General features: G+C 44.7%; 1 protein-coding gene across 1 annotated transcript in view; it reads right to left on the bottom strand.

Moving 5' to 3' along the window:
- Positions 1-16738, bottom strand: part of MEI4 (meiotic double-stranded break formation protein 4) — a 144208-nt gene that overhangs the window by 94371 nt on the left and 33099 nt on the right. Inside the window, exon 3 of the mRNA XM_075063472.1 lies at positions 15546-16114. Within this exon, the coding sequence (XP_074919573.1) occupies positions 15546-16114 (569 nt within the window). The remainder of the gene's footprint in view (positions 1-15545; positions 16115-16738) is intronic.

Here is a 16738-nt window from a genome sequence, read left to right as displayed (position 1 = left end):
GAGGCAGTGTAGGCAGCATTGGTGGTCATCGCTGACCAAGAAGGATCATGGGCAGGAAACAGAGTTTGAAGCCCAGAGTGCAGGGCATCATCCAGTACCCACAAAAGGCATGGGGGACTGTTCCCCCAAAGATTAATCTAATACTAAAACTATGAAAACACAAACTATAAACTGTATAAAATGCTAAAACTATTTACAAAGCTAAATCTTATCTTAAGAGATGAAGACAAAGCCTGTTCCAACCTGGACAACAGTGAGAAGAAACTGGAGAGGTAGTCAGTCTGCTCCGCTGTTTATCCCATCAGTCAGTGGCACAAGGTTAGCCAGACTAACATACGTGATTTTCAAATTCTCCAGTTTCACATGCATAGTACGCATGCATAACCCCATAGTGGAGACCATCACTCAAAGAAGAACTGAAGCCCACTAGCTGTATACAGTAGAACCTTAGAGTTACAAATACCTTGGGAATGGAGGTGGTCTGTAAGTCTGAAATGTTCGTAATGCTAAACAAAATGTTATGGTTCTTTCAAAAGTTTACAATTTAACATTGATTTAATATAGCTTTGAAACTTTACTATGAGAAAAACGCTGCTTTTAACCATCTTAATTTAAATGAAGCAAGCACAGAGTTTCCTTACCTTGTCAAATCTTTTTTTTAAAACTGTCCCTGTATCTTTTTAGTAGTTTGTGTTTCACACAGTATTGTACTGTATTTGTTGTTTTTTTTTTGTTTGGTTGGGCTTTTTTGGTCTCTGCTGCTGCCTAATTGTGTATTTCCTATTCCAAATGAGGTGTGTGGTTGACCAGTCAGTTTGTAACTCTGGTGTTCGTAACTCTAAAGTTCTACTGCATTTGAAAGGAACTGGAGAAACAGGATAACCTCAATCTATTTTTAAATATTATCTGTCCCTGAATTGGGAGGCTCCTGTACATTAAGTCAGGTAATGTCAATGTGCTGACAACACAGACAGCAGGTTACAATTGTATACAGAAACTTCGTGTCACCTACAGCAAGCTTAATTATTGTGTAACATAATAAAGCTATCTATATAAAATTATGATTTTTCTTTATTTGAAAATCTTAATCCTTGGTGATGCTGATAATTATACCTGAATATGACACAGATTCCTGATTTTTCAGGCACTGTTTTTTGACTACTTTAAGGTGTATTTTTATATATAAACACACACACAATTCATAATTTAGTTGCCTCTTCTTGAGTTATCCAATATTCTGTTTGTGTTTTTCATTATGATATATTTCAACATAATGATGTTTCCCAAAGTATGCAGGCTACCCTGTTGTCAAGCCCTTTAGTTATAAAGACATTAATCCCATGCTTGCAATTCTTGTATCTGCATTCCTGTTAAACCCATTATCAATCACATGCTAGATTGTATTAAAATCTTGCATACAGCCCATCTACTTTAAAGCTAAGCAGAAAAGATAGTTAAGAAAATACTTTTATTACATTTCCCTATGGTCTTAATTTACATTATCTAGAATTAAAATGTGATGAATAATACAGAATTCACTTTTGAGTTCCATTTATGTTGCTTGTTCACATTTCATAATATTTTCTTGATAATGTTTACCCCCATATTTATTTTGAAATATTGATTCATGCTTTTATAGAGTAGTACAAAACTTTTTTTGGAGAAGCTTTCTGACATAATTACATAGGTTTTAACCTTCTTTTATAGCACTCTAGCAAGCATTTTGCAAATTTAGGAAAGAGATTCTACTAGTTGACTCACTGTAAAACCCACCAGAGGGGTAGCCGTGATAGTCTGGATCTGTAAAAGCGGCAAAGAGTTCTGTGGCACCTTATAGACTAACAAACATCTTGGTGCATGAGCTTTCGTGTGTGAATACCCACTTCATTGGATGCATGCATTTCCACTACAGGCATCCAACAAAGTGGGAATTCACCCATGAAAGCTCATGCTCCAATACGTTTGCTAGTCTATAAGGTGCCACAGAACTCTTTGCTGCTTTTGTAAAATCCATAATAGTCTTTACTTTATCCTGAAATTGTTCTGTTGCTGTGACATATAGTCTACGTATGAGATATTTCCCTGTAACTTATTGGTAAAAAGCACATGTTGGATTTTATGAATGTGCAACACACTCTACAATTGAAATTCATGACTCACACTTACATGAAATGAATCTCTACTGTTGTCTCATGAAACACTACATATTTAGAAACAATTTTTGCTAGACAGTTGCAAAAGATAACTAGGTAACCCATTCTGCAGGTGGGGACCAAACGTCTCCCCAACTTGAAAAGTTTCCGTTTTTTCCCCAAACCCAATTACTTAGCAAAACAATAAACAGCACATTTGTTCACCCTTCCCTTGCAACTGTGTGTGTGTGTGTGTGTGTGTGTGAGCAACCCACAAAGAGGTAAAGCTCCTGAGAGCAAAAATTCTCCTCTTCAAATAACAGGGGGTTAAAAGAGATGACTATCACTGTCTGATTTTAAAGAGACTGTCATCTCTCTTCAAACCAACAAAGATATGGAACAAAGCACTGGAGAAGACAACGGTGTTATAAGGAAAAACTATTTCCTACATTCTTTCTTTGCAGGGAGGAAGAATTTTAACAAAAATGTAGCAAGCTAGAAGATAGGTGACGTTAAAACCAAAAACACAATTTACAGCAACTCTGAAAATGAAGAACTGTATGCTGGATTTTATGGACATTCTTTCCTGATAAACTCTAGACCTACAAGCCAAGTCACCCATTAATATAGAAGGCTCCCTAATTTAAAAACCTAAGGACAGCAGGGCCCCATGACAATCTATCTTTCCAAAATTTCTGAATATCCAGATGAAACAATAAATCCTCTAGACAGTGCAGAGAAAAGGCGAATTATTTTGCCATGTGCAGAGAATTTATAGTATGTTTAAGACAGCACCTAAGACTCTATGTTCAACAAATTATAGAAACAAGATAAATAATAAATATTTAACTATACAACCTACACAGCTCAACTTCAAGACTCCTGCAAAACTCTGCTCTCATAAAAACCTCAGGCACAGTCAAACAATTTCCCCTGCCGATGTGTGGAATCAATAAATACATCTTACAGCAGGTCCTGCAGATCAGTAGAGCCAGGCTATTTGGACCTTACTTATGGATTCCAAGGGACGAGAAATAGGCATTGCAGATCTTATTCATAGGAACAATGAAGGGAGTGAGTGGCATTCTAGTACCTCTTTGGACTGTATCCCCCACCCACAATCTTGCAGCTACCATCAGCCTCCAAAAAACAAAACAAAACAAAAAAAACCAAAACAAACCATTCATTCAACACAGCATGGTGATATACTTCACCACGTGTCTTCTGTTATTCCTCAATGGATTTCTGAGTTAGCTTTGTTTAAGTACTATTTTAAGTGTCCTATCAATCACGCTTATTTAAAAAGGTGAATTCAGTGTTGCCAGTACATCTATTATGGACAGTGGAGTTCACACAGGTGTGAAAAAAAGTCAGATTCCAAGCACCAGGGAATTCCCATAATTATTAACAATTTATGCCATCACTGAAGTAACTGATGCGACAGACTTGTGGCATGGGAGTGAGTTTCTTCCTTCAACAATAATTTGGAAACAGTAGGTTCCATTGTAAGATAAATGATTGTTCAATTATTCTAATGGTTCAGAACTGTCGAAGGCAGAGTGGAGACATTTACAGCAAGCAGACTGGCACCTATAATTGTACTCAATAGTTAAATGGTAAAATCCTCAGTTTATGTCTAGTGTATGTTCAAAAAAGGATTTGTTTATGATGTTGGACTTTCCTTGTTGTTTTTGAATGACATCTGCTATTTTCAATTCTAATTATGAGGAGACATAAAAGGAAAGCAGATACAGAGCTTCTTTTGTAATTATGTACTGTTCTATAATCGACTACTACCAAAGCATAGTAGATGATGTAGCTAATAAAGCCTTTGCTGCCCACTAAGTTCTATGAGATGGACTTGACCATATATATTATTTTATGTCAGTGAAATTATGCTAACCTACCGTACTTGAGTAGGCTGAAATTGTCACAAAAAATTGCTTTCCAGTTTCAAAATTTTGAAAATAAATACTGTAAAATAGTTCCACTGAAGTAGTCTCTAACCCCAAAGAAAAACTTCATTTAAATGTCAGTTTATATAGAAAGACACTTTGATATTTTTAACTATAGCTTCACTGAACCTTAATTAACTATAAGCATATTCCAACTTCGTAAACACTTAAACGATTAAAAGCAAACAGTTACTGTATTTAACATGCAATTACATTGTGGCCTATTGAAAAAAAAAAGGGGGTTCTTAGGGATAGGTTTTCGCAACAGCCAGATAAGAGGCACAGCGAAAAAAGCTCCACTACAGAACTACTGGATATAATCCTGAAAATGAATTGCATGGAACAGAATTATTCAATTTCGAAAACTTCCTACAGTTTTGTGGGATACTATCCCTTGTCTTAAAATGGAAGAAATAAAACCACCACCAAACAACATTAAACAAACACAACTGCCTTCAAACCAGAAGGCAAGCAAAGTCCTTGAAGCACAACTCACCACAGACTGTAATCACTGAGAAGGTCAGGGAGGACACAAAGACTTAAGAAGTTTACCTAGAGGAGACTAATGCCAATCCAAACAGATTTTAAGGAATCTGTAAACACCTTCGGTGGAAAAAGACAAAGTAACACTTCAGATTTCCAACTTTACAGTTACATGGATACCCTGGAATTGATCTATAGGACACCTTCAAAAAAATCTGTGCATTTCTCTGAAAATTATGCACCTATGAACTATTTGCCGAAGAAAAAGGAAATGGAAGTAGCTACTGTATTTTAGTCATCTTTTATTTTAGTTTTACAAGACAAAGGGGTTTTATATTTTAAAATTAGAAGCATTTTCCTTAATTCTAACTCTCTCATTCTGAAGAACAAGCAATTTTTTGTTTAAATGTCAATTTAGAATTTCAGACCAAAAATTTTGTAATTGAAGTGCCTAACTTGAATAAGCAGTCTTATAGGTTCCTACAGTATATTTTTTCTAGTGCTTTGTCCAACCTAGTGATGAATAACTCAAGCAATGGGATTGTTTTAAGTTACATCAAATGTCTCTGCCTCATTTTTTCTTCCTATCTGTACTATGGAGATATTTCTTCCCCACCTCGCAACAATTTTTTAAAGTATTTAAGTCACTATTTGTAAACTGCTGAGATCCTTTGGTGCTCTAAGCAGTTACAATTAATATAATCCACAGCCGATGGACCAAATTTCTGAAGCAGGTCTTTGGATTCTGTGGCACTCTGGGTGCACGGAGTACATTCATACCCACAGTAGATTACATGCAGGGACTGGCACTTGAATAAGAATGGCTTGATACTTCTACTAACATGATCATCAGTGAAATAGCTAAGTGTTACTCTAAATTGCCATCACTCATCGCTAGGTTTCAGTTATTCTCTGTTGAAATTAATGGAAAGTTCACACATTTCACAACTATTATGTCAGGCTGTTCTGTCTGCAACGTCAAATAGAGAATACTGCACTGGTTTGTACTAGGTTCGCATTTTCAAAGTCATCCTCACGAACATTAAGATTAGACATTAAAAAAATTTCTACTTTATTCTGAAGGTGTTTAAGTGATATGAATTTTCACCAGCTGCCAGTTTGCCACACACTTGCTATCTTGTTTTAAACCAATATCCTCCATATTTCAATCACTATTTGGGTAAATAGCAGTAATTAAAACTAAGCAAAAATGTCCCTGGGTGATATTAGATAAAAGACATATTAGTCATACAACTTCTATTAAAAATTCTACACTCCACCCTACTTATTTTTCATCATTACTGGTATTAACTATATCAATTTAAATAGTTTTTCAGAAACTTAGCAATTACTACAGCATGGTTAACTAATTAATATATGTTTAAACTATTTGAATGCAGTAATGAGCTCTATTAATATATGTAGAACGTATATCATTTGTAATTTGGCAAAAAAAGTTGTCTATTTCAATGTACCTGTAGTTAAATAGTAGAGATGAAGCAGACTTGGAACTCACGAGGCTTCTATCTGGGTTTGCCCAATGGGAAACACTGCTTCCAATCCCACACTCAGCTTTCTTCCTATATAAAATATGCTATTTTTAATATCCACCTGCCACCCAAATCATGGTTCCTTCTCTCTTCTTCCTCCCCATCCCAACAATGAATTCCTCTTCCTGGATTCCCTCCAATATCCTCCTGATTCTATTCATAAACTCTACCTAGTTTCCACAGATTGTTTTTTGGTTTTTTGATGTGCTATTGTGATGTATCATTTTTTCAGTTTTGTTCTTTTCTATAAAAGTCCACTTGTTCTCCTCACCCACCCACCTCCAAGTAGGGAAACTCTAGATACAATCAATCCTCAAGAAGCCCTTGAAAACCACTCAACGTCTGCTCTTCTCCCATCTCTTTAAACTACCCTCATTATCTTTGCTGTTGGCTCCTCTGCTCAGAAGTACAATGTTCCAAGTACTTCGTTCTGCATCAAGAGTCAAGAGTGGAGGGACCAGGAACAAAGAAAAGAGAAGTCACCTGCTTTAGGAAAGGCTAAGTGTACAGTAACTCCTCACTTAAAGTCGTCCCAGTTAAAGTTGTTTCATTATTAAATCGCTGTTCTATTAGAGGTTTCAGAGTAGCAGCCGTGTTAGTCTGTATCTGCAAAAAGAACAGGAGTACTTGTGGCACCTTAGAGACAAAACACATATATTTCAGCATGAGCTTTCGTGAGCTACTGAATCCGAAGAAGTGAGCTGTAGCTCATGAAAGCTCATGCTGAAATAAATTTGTTAGTCTCTAAAGTGCCACAAGTACTCCTGTTCTTTTTGTTCTATTACAGTTGCGCAATATTCTGTTATAAAAGCCTCCACCAGCATCAGCGCCTCCCGGTGGGCCCCGCAGATCAGCGCCTCTCCTCTCCCTCTCCATGCCTTCCACAATCAGCTGTAGCCCCAGAAGCCTATGGCTGTCTCCAGCTGTGCAGGGATCTAGAGGTCCAGTGCCTCTGCGTTGTGTGTTCCGAGCGTACCATGCAACCAGGCAGATTGGTTCCCTTATGAGACGACTGGCCACCCCAGCACCCTGGGGGGGAGGGGAGAAGGTGCAGCACGTTCAGTGACTAACTGGAGCAGGCATTTGTGTGATCTGCTGCTCAGAGACTAGCAGACACATCCCCGTCGGTGCTGCGGAAGGATGCAGCAGTGTCACTTCCTATGTGCTGCCCCTTGCCAGCTCTGCCTGGTACCCATGCTGAGCCCAAACCCATAAAGCTTGCACGAGGAGGATTCTGCAGGCCTAGGAGTGGGGGTGTTGTTGGCCCACACCCTTACCAGGGCTCTGGGACCAGAGGATATGCACTTACCTAGCCACAGCTGTGAGTCAAATCGCATATAATGTCTTTTGCCTGGTGAAATTTTTTTCCCTAGAACTTAACACCCCCATTTACATTAATTTTTATGGGGAAATTGGATTCACTTAATATCAAGGTGCTTACAGTCGCATTTTTCAGGAACATAACTACAACGTTAAGTGAGGAGTTACTGTAGTCAGGTCTATGTTGCTCTATTCCTTATGCCACAAGTATAGAATAGTTGCAATTCTCAAGCCCTTCCAAACCACTGACTAGCTAGTAAATAGATGGGAAGCTGAACAGAACACAACAAAGAAATCCAATTATGAGAACGTGTTGAAATTAGACATTTAAGACGCTTATCATGGAAAGACTTCAGCACATGAGTAGTCCTGCTGAACACTTTTTCCCTAGTAAAACATACTGTACAATATTTAGACCCTTCCCTTTTCTTTTATATTGAAGGGGATTTTTGTATGTACTTAAAATACTTCATAAATTCTACATATTGTGTTCAGTTCTCATTACTCAAGAAAACAGCAGAAATGGAAAGTTCAAGGGCAGGCATTGGAAAAACTTCCACATAGAGAAAGACAAGGACTATTTAATTTGGAAGAGATTGTTACTTGTTTTTTTTTAGAATTTAAAGCCGTGACAATTTAATTCTTTTTTTTAGGCAGTGTTAGGAATAAATTATTAAGGGGTGTAGCTTATTTGTTTGATATGTCATATAAGCAACTGTGCTTTTATTTAAAGTTATTTATTATATTTTAAGCATTATACACATGCATACACACAGACATGCAATAGGTTTAGGATATATTAGATATAGTTATTTATAGTTGGAGATGGTTTTGAGTGATTATTAGCCAGGCTTTTAGAGGCTTTTTTTTTAGGTTAGTTGATGGGGAAGTTAGATGTTAGCTTTTTGCTTGAAGAAATGCTTTTTTGGACTTTTTAAAGCAAACTGTTTATTTTTATAGTTAATATTAATACAAAATATATAATTTATAGTGATTTCAGTATAGTAACTGTATTGGTTTATATTGAATATATTTATTATTTAAAATGTTTTAGCATTTTAGTTATAATAATAATGTTAGGAGTATCTAAAATTAAGGTTATTTATTTTTTAAATAAAAAATAAAACAAAATTAACAAAAAATATTTTCATTAGCAAACCGAAAGTATGCAGCTGTTTGACCTTGTCTTACAAAGACAAGATTATTTTTCAATCTGTGGTATTTGGTTTTTAGCTGGTAGTGGTTGAACATACAAAATGGCTGACAGCAATATTGTCAAGTTGTGAGGTACACACAAGAATGTCAAATTCTGAAGTAACAGAGACAACTAATCAAAAAATAGCATGATAGAAAATATAAAATGATGTATGGTATACAAAAGTAAAGTATGCACTCCTCTTTACTCTCATAATAGTGGGCATTCAATTCCTATGTTCCTTCCTTAATTCCTGTGTTTTATTTTTAAATATTATTTTCAAGTTTCAAGAGACTGAATCCCCAGATAATGTGAGTCAGTATAATTCCACAGACTTCAATGCAAATGTACACGAGTGCGGCCGGGGCTCAACACTCTCCAGAGCGATGAGGGGAGCCACGCCGGCTCACTATGCACTGATGGGTCCAGGAAAATAACCCGGCAGTCCTCGCGGCAATCGCCTGCCCTGTGGGGCAAGGGCTCAGGTCCTTCGGCAGGGCTGAGCCATGACAACTGCTATGAGCCTGGCCCTAGGTCAGGGCGGGGCAGCAAACACTGCATCAGGAAGCTCAGGCCCTTGGGCAGGGCTGAGCAACAATAACCGGCTTCAGCCTTCTCAGGCCAGGGGAAGGGGGAGTCTGCCACCTAGGAGTTGGGTGGCAGGGGGGACGCAGGCCCTCCCACTCCACTGCGTTCCAGCCTGCGGCCCCAGCAGCGGCTAACGACCCGCTGCTCAGTCAGTGAGGATTCTGGCCGCAACACACTGACATGGGGTCTGGTAATGCTGCAGCCAGACTGGGCTCGGCTGCCCCCGGGCTATTTCCATACTTCCCCTTGAGGCCTACCTGGGTCCTGACGTCAGCCTCTGCAGGGTCCAGGAGTATGGGCTCGTCGCGGCCAGGACTCGATGGTAGGTCCGGCAGCTCCTCTGGGTAGCGGGCGCAGGGGAGCTCAGGCCAGTCTGGGCGGCTGCTCTGGGTTGCAGGAGTCTCCCAGTCCTGAGCTCCCTGAGGCACATCTGCTCTCTCCGGTTGCTGGCCCTGACTGAGCTCTGAGGGCCGGCCTTTATAGTTCCAAGTTGGCGTCTGACTTTGAGGGGCGGGCTCAGAGCTCCTTAGCCCTGTCCACTCTGGCCTCCGGCTGGGCTCCTCCTCCTCTGGGCTGGAGGGGGGCCATACTGCCTCACTACACACACTCCCTCTCAAGTCTGGCTCCTGCTCGTCGGGGCCAGGCGCTTCCATCTCCCCCAGGCGGGACATGAAGTCTGCATTTACATGTTCCTTACCCGCTCTATGCTGGACGCTAAATGCATACGGCTGTAAGGCCAGATACCAGCGCAGTAGGCGGTCATTGTTGTTTTTCATTTTCATCAACCATCGGAGGGGGGCATGGTCCGTGATCAGTGTGAACGGAGCCCCCAGGAGGTAGAAACGGAGGACGTCACAGGCCCATTTTATGGCCAGTGCTTCTTTCTCCACCACAGCATAGTTCCTCTCCCGGGGAAATAACTTTCGGCTCAGGTAAAGAACCGGGTGGTGTCTTCCATCAACCTCCTGGGACAGGACAGCCCCCAATCCTGCCTCTGAGGTGTCCGTCTGGAGGATGAACCTCCGGTTGAAGTCAGGGCTATATAGGACCGGCTCTTGACAGAGACACATCTGGAGCGTCCGGAAGGCCTTTTCACATTCCGGGGACCACCGTACCTGCCAGAGACTGTTCTTCATCAATAGTCCTGTTAAGGGCACTGCGATGGAGGCAAATTGGGGAATGAACTGCCGATAGTACCCGACAAGGCCCAGGAACTGCCAGATGTGGCATTTTGTAGTTGGAGTCAGGCAGGCAGACAGGGCTTGCACTTTCCCCACAAGGAGCTTCACCCGTCCGCCCTCAATAGTATAGCTGAGATACGTGGTCTCCTGCCATGCGATGCGGCATTTTTTTGGGTTGGCCGTCAGCCCCGCCTGTTGCAGGGACCTCAGGACCGCGGCTACTTGGTCAAGGTGCTCTTTCCAGCAGCAGCTACAGACTACAACATCGTCCAAATATGCGGCGGCGTAGTCCCGGTGGGGCTGTAGTAGGCGGTCCATTAGCCACTGGAAGGTCGCCGGGGCCCCATGAAGGCCAAAAGGCATCTGCGTGAACTGGTAGAGTCCTGTCGGAGTGGCGAACGCCAACTTTTCCTTCGAGATATCATTGAGCAGGATCTGCCAGTATCCTTTACTGAGGTTGAGGGTGGTAATGAACCAGGCTTCCCCTAGGCGGCCCAGCAGCTCATCCACACGGGGCATTGGGTAGGCATCAAACCTGGAGATGGCATTCACCCTCCGGAAGTCTATACAAAACCGGCGGGTGCCATCGGGCTTGGCTACCAAGACCACGGGACTGCACCACTAACTTTGGGACGGCTCGATGACTCCCAAGGCCAGCATGGCCTGTACCTCTTCCTCGACCTCTTGGCGCATCTGGTACGGCAGTGGCCTGGTCATTTCCCGGATAACCTTCTCTGGCTCGGTCTGGATCGAATGATAGGCCAGGGTCGTGTATCCAGGTAGAGCTGTGAAGGTTCCCCGGAAAGCCCGCAGGAGACAGTTGGCCTGTTTGCGCTGCTCTTCCGTAAGGGTGTTGCGAGATCCTCTGTCTGGGGCACGTGGGGACCCAGTTCTGGCTCGGGCAAATAGGGATTGATTAGCAGGCCCTCTCGGTCGCACTAGGGCTTCAACAAATTCTCATGGTACCACTGGGTCTTCTTGCATTTGTCCGGTTGGTGAATCTCATATGTGACGGGCCCAACCTTACGAGCTACCTCGTAGGGTCCCTGCCAGCGGGCCAGTAACTTCGACTCGCTCGAGGGCAGGAGGAGAAGGACTCGATCCCCGGATTCAAAGTCACATACCTGTGCCTCCTGGTTGTAGGTCTGCCCCTGTCAGTCCTGTGCAGTCTAAGTTTCCATGTGCCAGGGCCCCAGCCTGAGCAAAATACTCCTGCAGCTGGAGAATATACTTCAGGAGTCCCTGGTTTGGGGAGGGAGACTGTTCCCAGGTCTCCCGCATTAAGTCCAACAGGCCCCACGGATGGCGCCCGTATAATAGTTCAAATGGAGAGAACTTGGTCGATGACTGAGGGACCTCCCAGAAGGCCAGCAGCAGGGGCAGGAGCACCTGGTCCCATTGGCGTAGCTCCTCTGGGGGGAAGTTCCGCAACATCTCCTTGAGAGTCCGATTGAATCGTTCCACCAGCCTGTCCGTCTGTGGGTGTTACATGGAGGTGCGTAGCTGTTTAACCCCTAGGAGCTCACAGACCTGCTGAAGCAACCGGGAGGTAAAATTGGTGCCTTGATCTGTTAGGATCTCCCAGGGCAAGCCCATTCGAGCAAAGACCTTCACCAGCTCCCCCGCGATGATCTGGGCAGTGGTACTCCGCAAGAGAATGGCCTCGGGAAACAGGTGGCATAATCCACGACGACCAGAACATACCAGAAACTGGAAGCACTTTTTGGGAGTGGGCCCACCAGGTCCATGGCAACCCATTCAAACAGTGTATCTATTACAGGCATGGGGACCAGTGGCGCCTTGGGTACTCGTAGTGGAGTGACTAACTGGCACTCTGGGCAGGAGTTACAATAGTTCTTCACCTCCTGGTAAATGCTGGGCCAAAAAAAATGCATCAGGATCCGCGCGAGGGTCTTCTCATGGCCCCGATGCCTGGCCACCGGGATGTCATGTGCCAGCTTCATCACAGCCCGCCGGTGACACCGCAGTACCAGCAGCTGCATTTGGGGTTCCTGCATGTGGGCATCACAGTCAATTCGGTAAAGATGGTCCCGGCGCAGTTAGAAGTGGGGCCACTGGGTTGCACGCTGGGGGTCGATGATGGTCCCATCAACTGCTGCGAGCTGTTCATAGGCCCAGCTAAGGGTAGGATTAGCCCTCTGGTCCCGGCAAAAATCAGTGTGAAGGAGGAGTTCGACTGTGGGCTCCCGCCAAGGATTATTGGTTTCCTTGTTCTCCGCTTTGGTCTCCGGGGTCCCATCCACTTCTTCCGGTAGGGCCTCCTGGCGCTCTCCCTCCAGCGCTGGTGTCGGCCGGAGGACCTCCCTGAAGACCGGCCAGTCCCGCCCCAGGATCACTAGGTACGCCAGTCGAGGGGCTAAGCCGATCATGAGTCATCGGGTGACACCAGCTACCGTCAGCGGGATACAAGCACTAGGGTAGGGCCAGACATCTCCATGGATGCATTGCAGGTGTATCGTTCCCATGCAGGGGTCTGCCGGGGGTCCCAGGGCCTGGCGGATTAACGTCTGGCCGCAGCCAGAGTCAATCAAAGCCTGGGTGGCTTGGTTCCCGACAACTACCAGGACCGTGATCTTGGGGGCCGGTGGTAGCTGAGCCCAAGTGTCCCCTGCACAGACCTGCCTGAAGCTGCAGTCCATTTCTGTGCAGTCCCACTGCAGGTGTCCAGTCTGCCCACAACAGAAACAGGGTCCGAAGTCAGGGCGGCTGCCCCTGGAGGGGGCTCCCCTTGGACTTCTGAGGGGACTCCGATGGGCCCTCGAGGGCCCCAGCCCAGAGGGCACCATTCCGGACGCCGGAACCGAGGCCCCGAGTGGGCGTCCTGCCTGCGGCCAGGGTTTCGCAGCCTAGTCAAGGCATCCCCCTTTTTGTCAGAGCAAGGGCGTTCAGGGTCGGGATTTGGAGGCCGGAAGGCGGGCCCCACTGACGTTTTGGCCGTGAGAAAGTCCTCCATTAGCGAGATAGCCGCGGTCAACGTTGCCGACCGGTGGCGAAGCACCCAGGCCCACCCCTGGGCTGGTAGGGTGTGCACAAACTGTTCCAAAACAGCTTGTTCGGTGACCTCTGCCATCCTCGTTTCTGGCTGTAGCCATCGCCGACATGCCTCCTTGAGGGTTTGGGCCACCAGCCAAGGTTGGGCGCCCGAGGGATATGTCTGGCTCCAGAACCACTGCCGACAAGTCTCGGGGCTGACATCCAGGGCATCCAAGATCACAGCCTTTACTCAGGCATAATCCCTGGCTTCTTCCATCGCCAGCCCCTGGTACGCCGTCTGGGCAGTCCTGGTTAGGTACGGGGCCAGAACAGTGGCCCATTGGTCCCGGGGCCACCCTGCAACAAGGGCCACCCGTTCAAACGTGACTAGGAATGCCTCAGAGTCATCGTCGGGTCCCATCTTTGTTAGTCGGACTGGGGTGGCAGAACATGGTGTCCCAGCGTCATTCCCTACCGGCGGTTCTATGGGGTGCGGTAACGCGGTCACCAGCTGCTGCAGCTGGGCTCCGAGCTGCTGGATAAGCTGCTGCTGCTGCTCGAGCTGGGCGGCATACTGCTGCTGGAGTTGGGCGGCATCCCACTGTTGCTGCTGTTGGAGCTGGACAGCTGCCAGCTGCCTGCTGCTGCTGGGCGGTCTGCTGCCGGTCCTGACTCTCCGCCAGCAGCTGAAACAACCGCTCCATTCTCATGGTTCTCACAGGGGTCAAGGGTTCCAACTCCCCACTTCTGGTACCACGTGTACACGAATGCGGCCGGGGCTCAACCCTCCCTGGGGAGATGAGGGGAGCCACTCCGGCTCACTACGCACCGGTGGGTCCGGGAAAATAGCCTGGCAGTCCTCGCGGCAATCGCCTGCCCTGTGGGGCAAGGGTTCAGGTGCTTCGGCAGGGCTGAGCCGTGACAATCGCTATGAGCCTGGCCCTAGGTCAGGGCGGGGCAGCAAACACTGCGTCAGGAAGCTCAGGCCCTTGGGCAGGGCTGAGCAACAATAACCGGCTTCGGCCTCCTCAGGCCAGGGGAAGGGGGAGTCTGCCACCTAGGAGTTGGGTGGCAGGGGGGACGCAGGCCCTCCCACTCCACTGCATTCCAGCCTGCAGCCCTAGCAGCGGCTAACGACCCGCTGCTCAGTCAGTGGGGATCCTGGCCACAACACACTGACATAGGGTCTGGTAATGCTGCAGCCAGACTGGGCTCAGCTGCCCCAGGGCTACTTCCGTACTCTCCCTCGGGGCCTACCTGGGTCCTGACGTCGGCCTCTGTAGGGTCCAGGAGCATGCGCTCGTCACAGCCGGGGCTGGGTGGTAGCTCCGGCAGCTCCTCCGGGTAGCAGGCGCGGGGGAGCTCCGGCTGCTCCTCCGGGTAGCAGGCGCGGGGGAGCTCCGGCTGCTCCTCCGGGTAGCAGGCGCGGGGGAGCTCAGGCCAGTCTGGGCGGCTGCTCTGGTTTGCAGAGTCTCCCAGTCCCAAGCTCCCTGAGGCATGTCTGCTCTCTCTGGTTGCTGGCCCTGACTGAGCTCTGAGGGCCGGCCTTTATATTTCCGGGTCAGCGTCTGACCCTTTAAGGGGCGGCCTCAGAGCTCCTTAGCCCTGCCCACTCTGGCCCCCAGCTGTGCTCTTCCTCCTCTGGGCTGGAGGAGAGCCACACTGACTCATTACAGCAAGTTTGCAGATTTACACCAGCTGAGGATCTGACCCCACATATTTAATGCAGGCAAAAGAAAAGAAATCATTAGACATATTTAGTAGCCTGTGTCAAACTATACAATGGCCTCATGCAACAAAGCAAAAAAATAGTATTTATTCTAGTTTCCACAAATTTGTTTTGATCTGCATATAACCGGCTAGTTGGAGGATAAAACCTAAATTTGGGGCTGGAGGAGAACTTTGCATACATTCAAATAAAAGATTTTCAAATGCTGATGTTCACTGAAATCCTATTCTTAAGCAATAACAACAAGACATGTGCTACAACATGCTCTCTTTTTTACATATTTACTTTTTCTTAGTCTCTGTTGAAAGTTCCAAGGAGGCATAATATTTTATTTCTAACTCACAATACCATTAATGTAAACTGTATATTTGGATTTCATGCTAACGTAGATAGTGAGGTTGGAAGTTATTTCACTTACCCTATTGATATTGCTGTTGCTTAAAATAACCTGAACTAGGTTTTTCTTAAATTCTTCTAGCTTCTCAAAACACATTTTCAGAACATGATTAGATAAATTAGCATCAGTTATTAAATTGATCAAAACAGAAACTCCTTCTGTCAGAAAATTTGAGACAGGAAATTTAGGATTCTTGTAAAAAGTAAGCAGGCCATCAAGCAATCGAGAGACAGAATCTGATATTGTGGAGCAGTCGCTTTCAAGCTTTGTAAAGACTGTTTTCAGACCTCCTGCTTCAGTCAGTTTTCTTAATTCAAGGAGATGTTGCAAGAATTGCATGTGAGCAGCCAGAGTTTTTTCCTTGCTAGTACAATGAGTATTCAATATGGGAAGTATTTCAGAATTAAATGTACAAGATGAAGTGTTACAACTATGCTCAGAGTGCCCAAAGTTATGGGATGTGTCTACAGTATCAAATACACAGTCACTAGATACATCACACCCAGAATCTTCTAGCTGACTTGAGCAATTTATTATAGGGTTTATATGTTCTTGATCCAGCAGAATTTCAGTAAAGGCATCTGGGTTTCCTGAAATACAAACATGAAAGTTATATTTATATTTCTGAGACACTTTCACAAAGAATGTACTTTATCTAATCCAGTGTTTTTAACATCAATCTTAAATGCAAAAAATGAATAATACAGTATAGGTTGTTTTCCAGCCATCAATTTTAATACTAATGGAATTTAAAACACATTTTAATAAAGTTAAAAATCTCCGAAAACGATGCTTATTGAGATTCTGCCTTAAATAGATAGTCCAACCTGTATCTCTAATAAAATCCTTTGAGCATTTTAGGAGTAAGAGTTTTAATCTGATTTGAAAATATTCTGATGGTTCAAAGACTTTATACAGTAAGTTTAATTCGTTATACAATAGGACTTACGCTACTATCAGTTCCAAAGGAACGAACTGTATGTCATTCCCCATCTCCCACTACCTTTTTCACTACTCTTTCTGCTTAAAGAATAGTATTTTTGTAAATTTTAAAGTTAATTAACATAATTGTATCTACTAAATAATCTCTTTCCAATTTTTTCGTTGCCAAATATCCCCCAAAGTGACCTATTTACTTTGTCATTCAAGCAAATCAAATTATGCTTTGCATGGGAAAACACATGAATGTTCTTCTACTCTCTTCCGCACTATGC

The sequence above is a fragment of the Chelonoidis abingdonii genome, chromosome 3 (genome assembly GCF_003597395.2).
Source record: "Chelonoidis abingdonii isolate Lonesome George chromosome 3, CheloAbing_2.0, whole genome shotgun sequence".
In the NCBI taxonomy this organism is placed as follows: Eukaryota; Metazoa; Chordata; order Testudines; family Testudinidae; genus Chelonoidis; species Chelonoidis abingdonii.
Note: the sequence above shows the minus strand (reverse complement) of the source record. Positions and strands in the feature narration are given on the sequence as shown.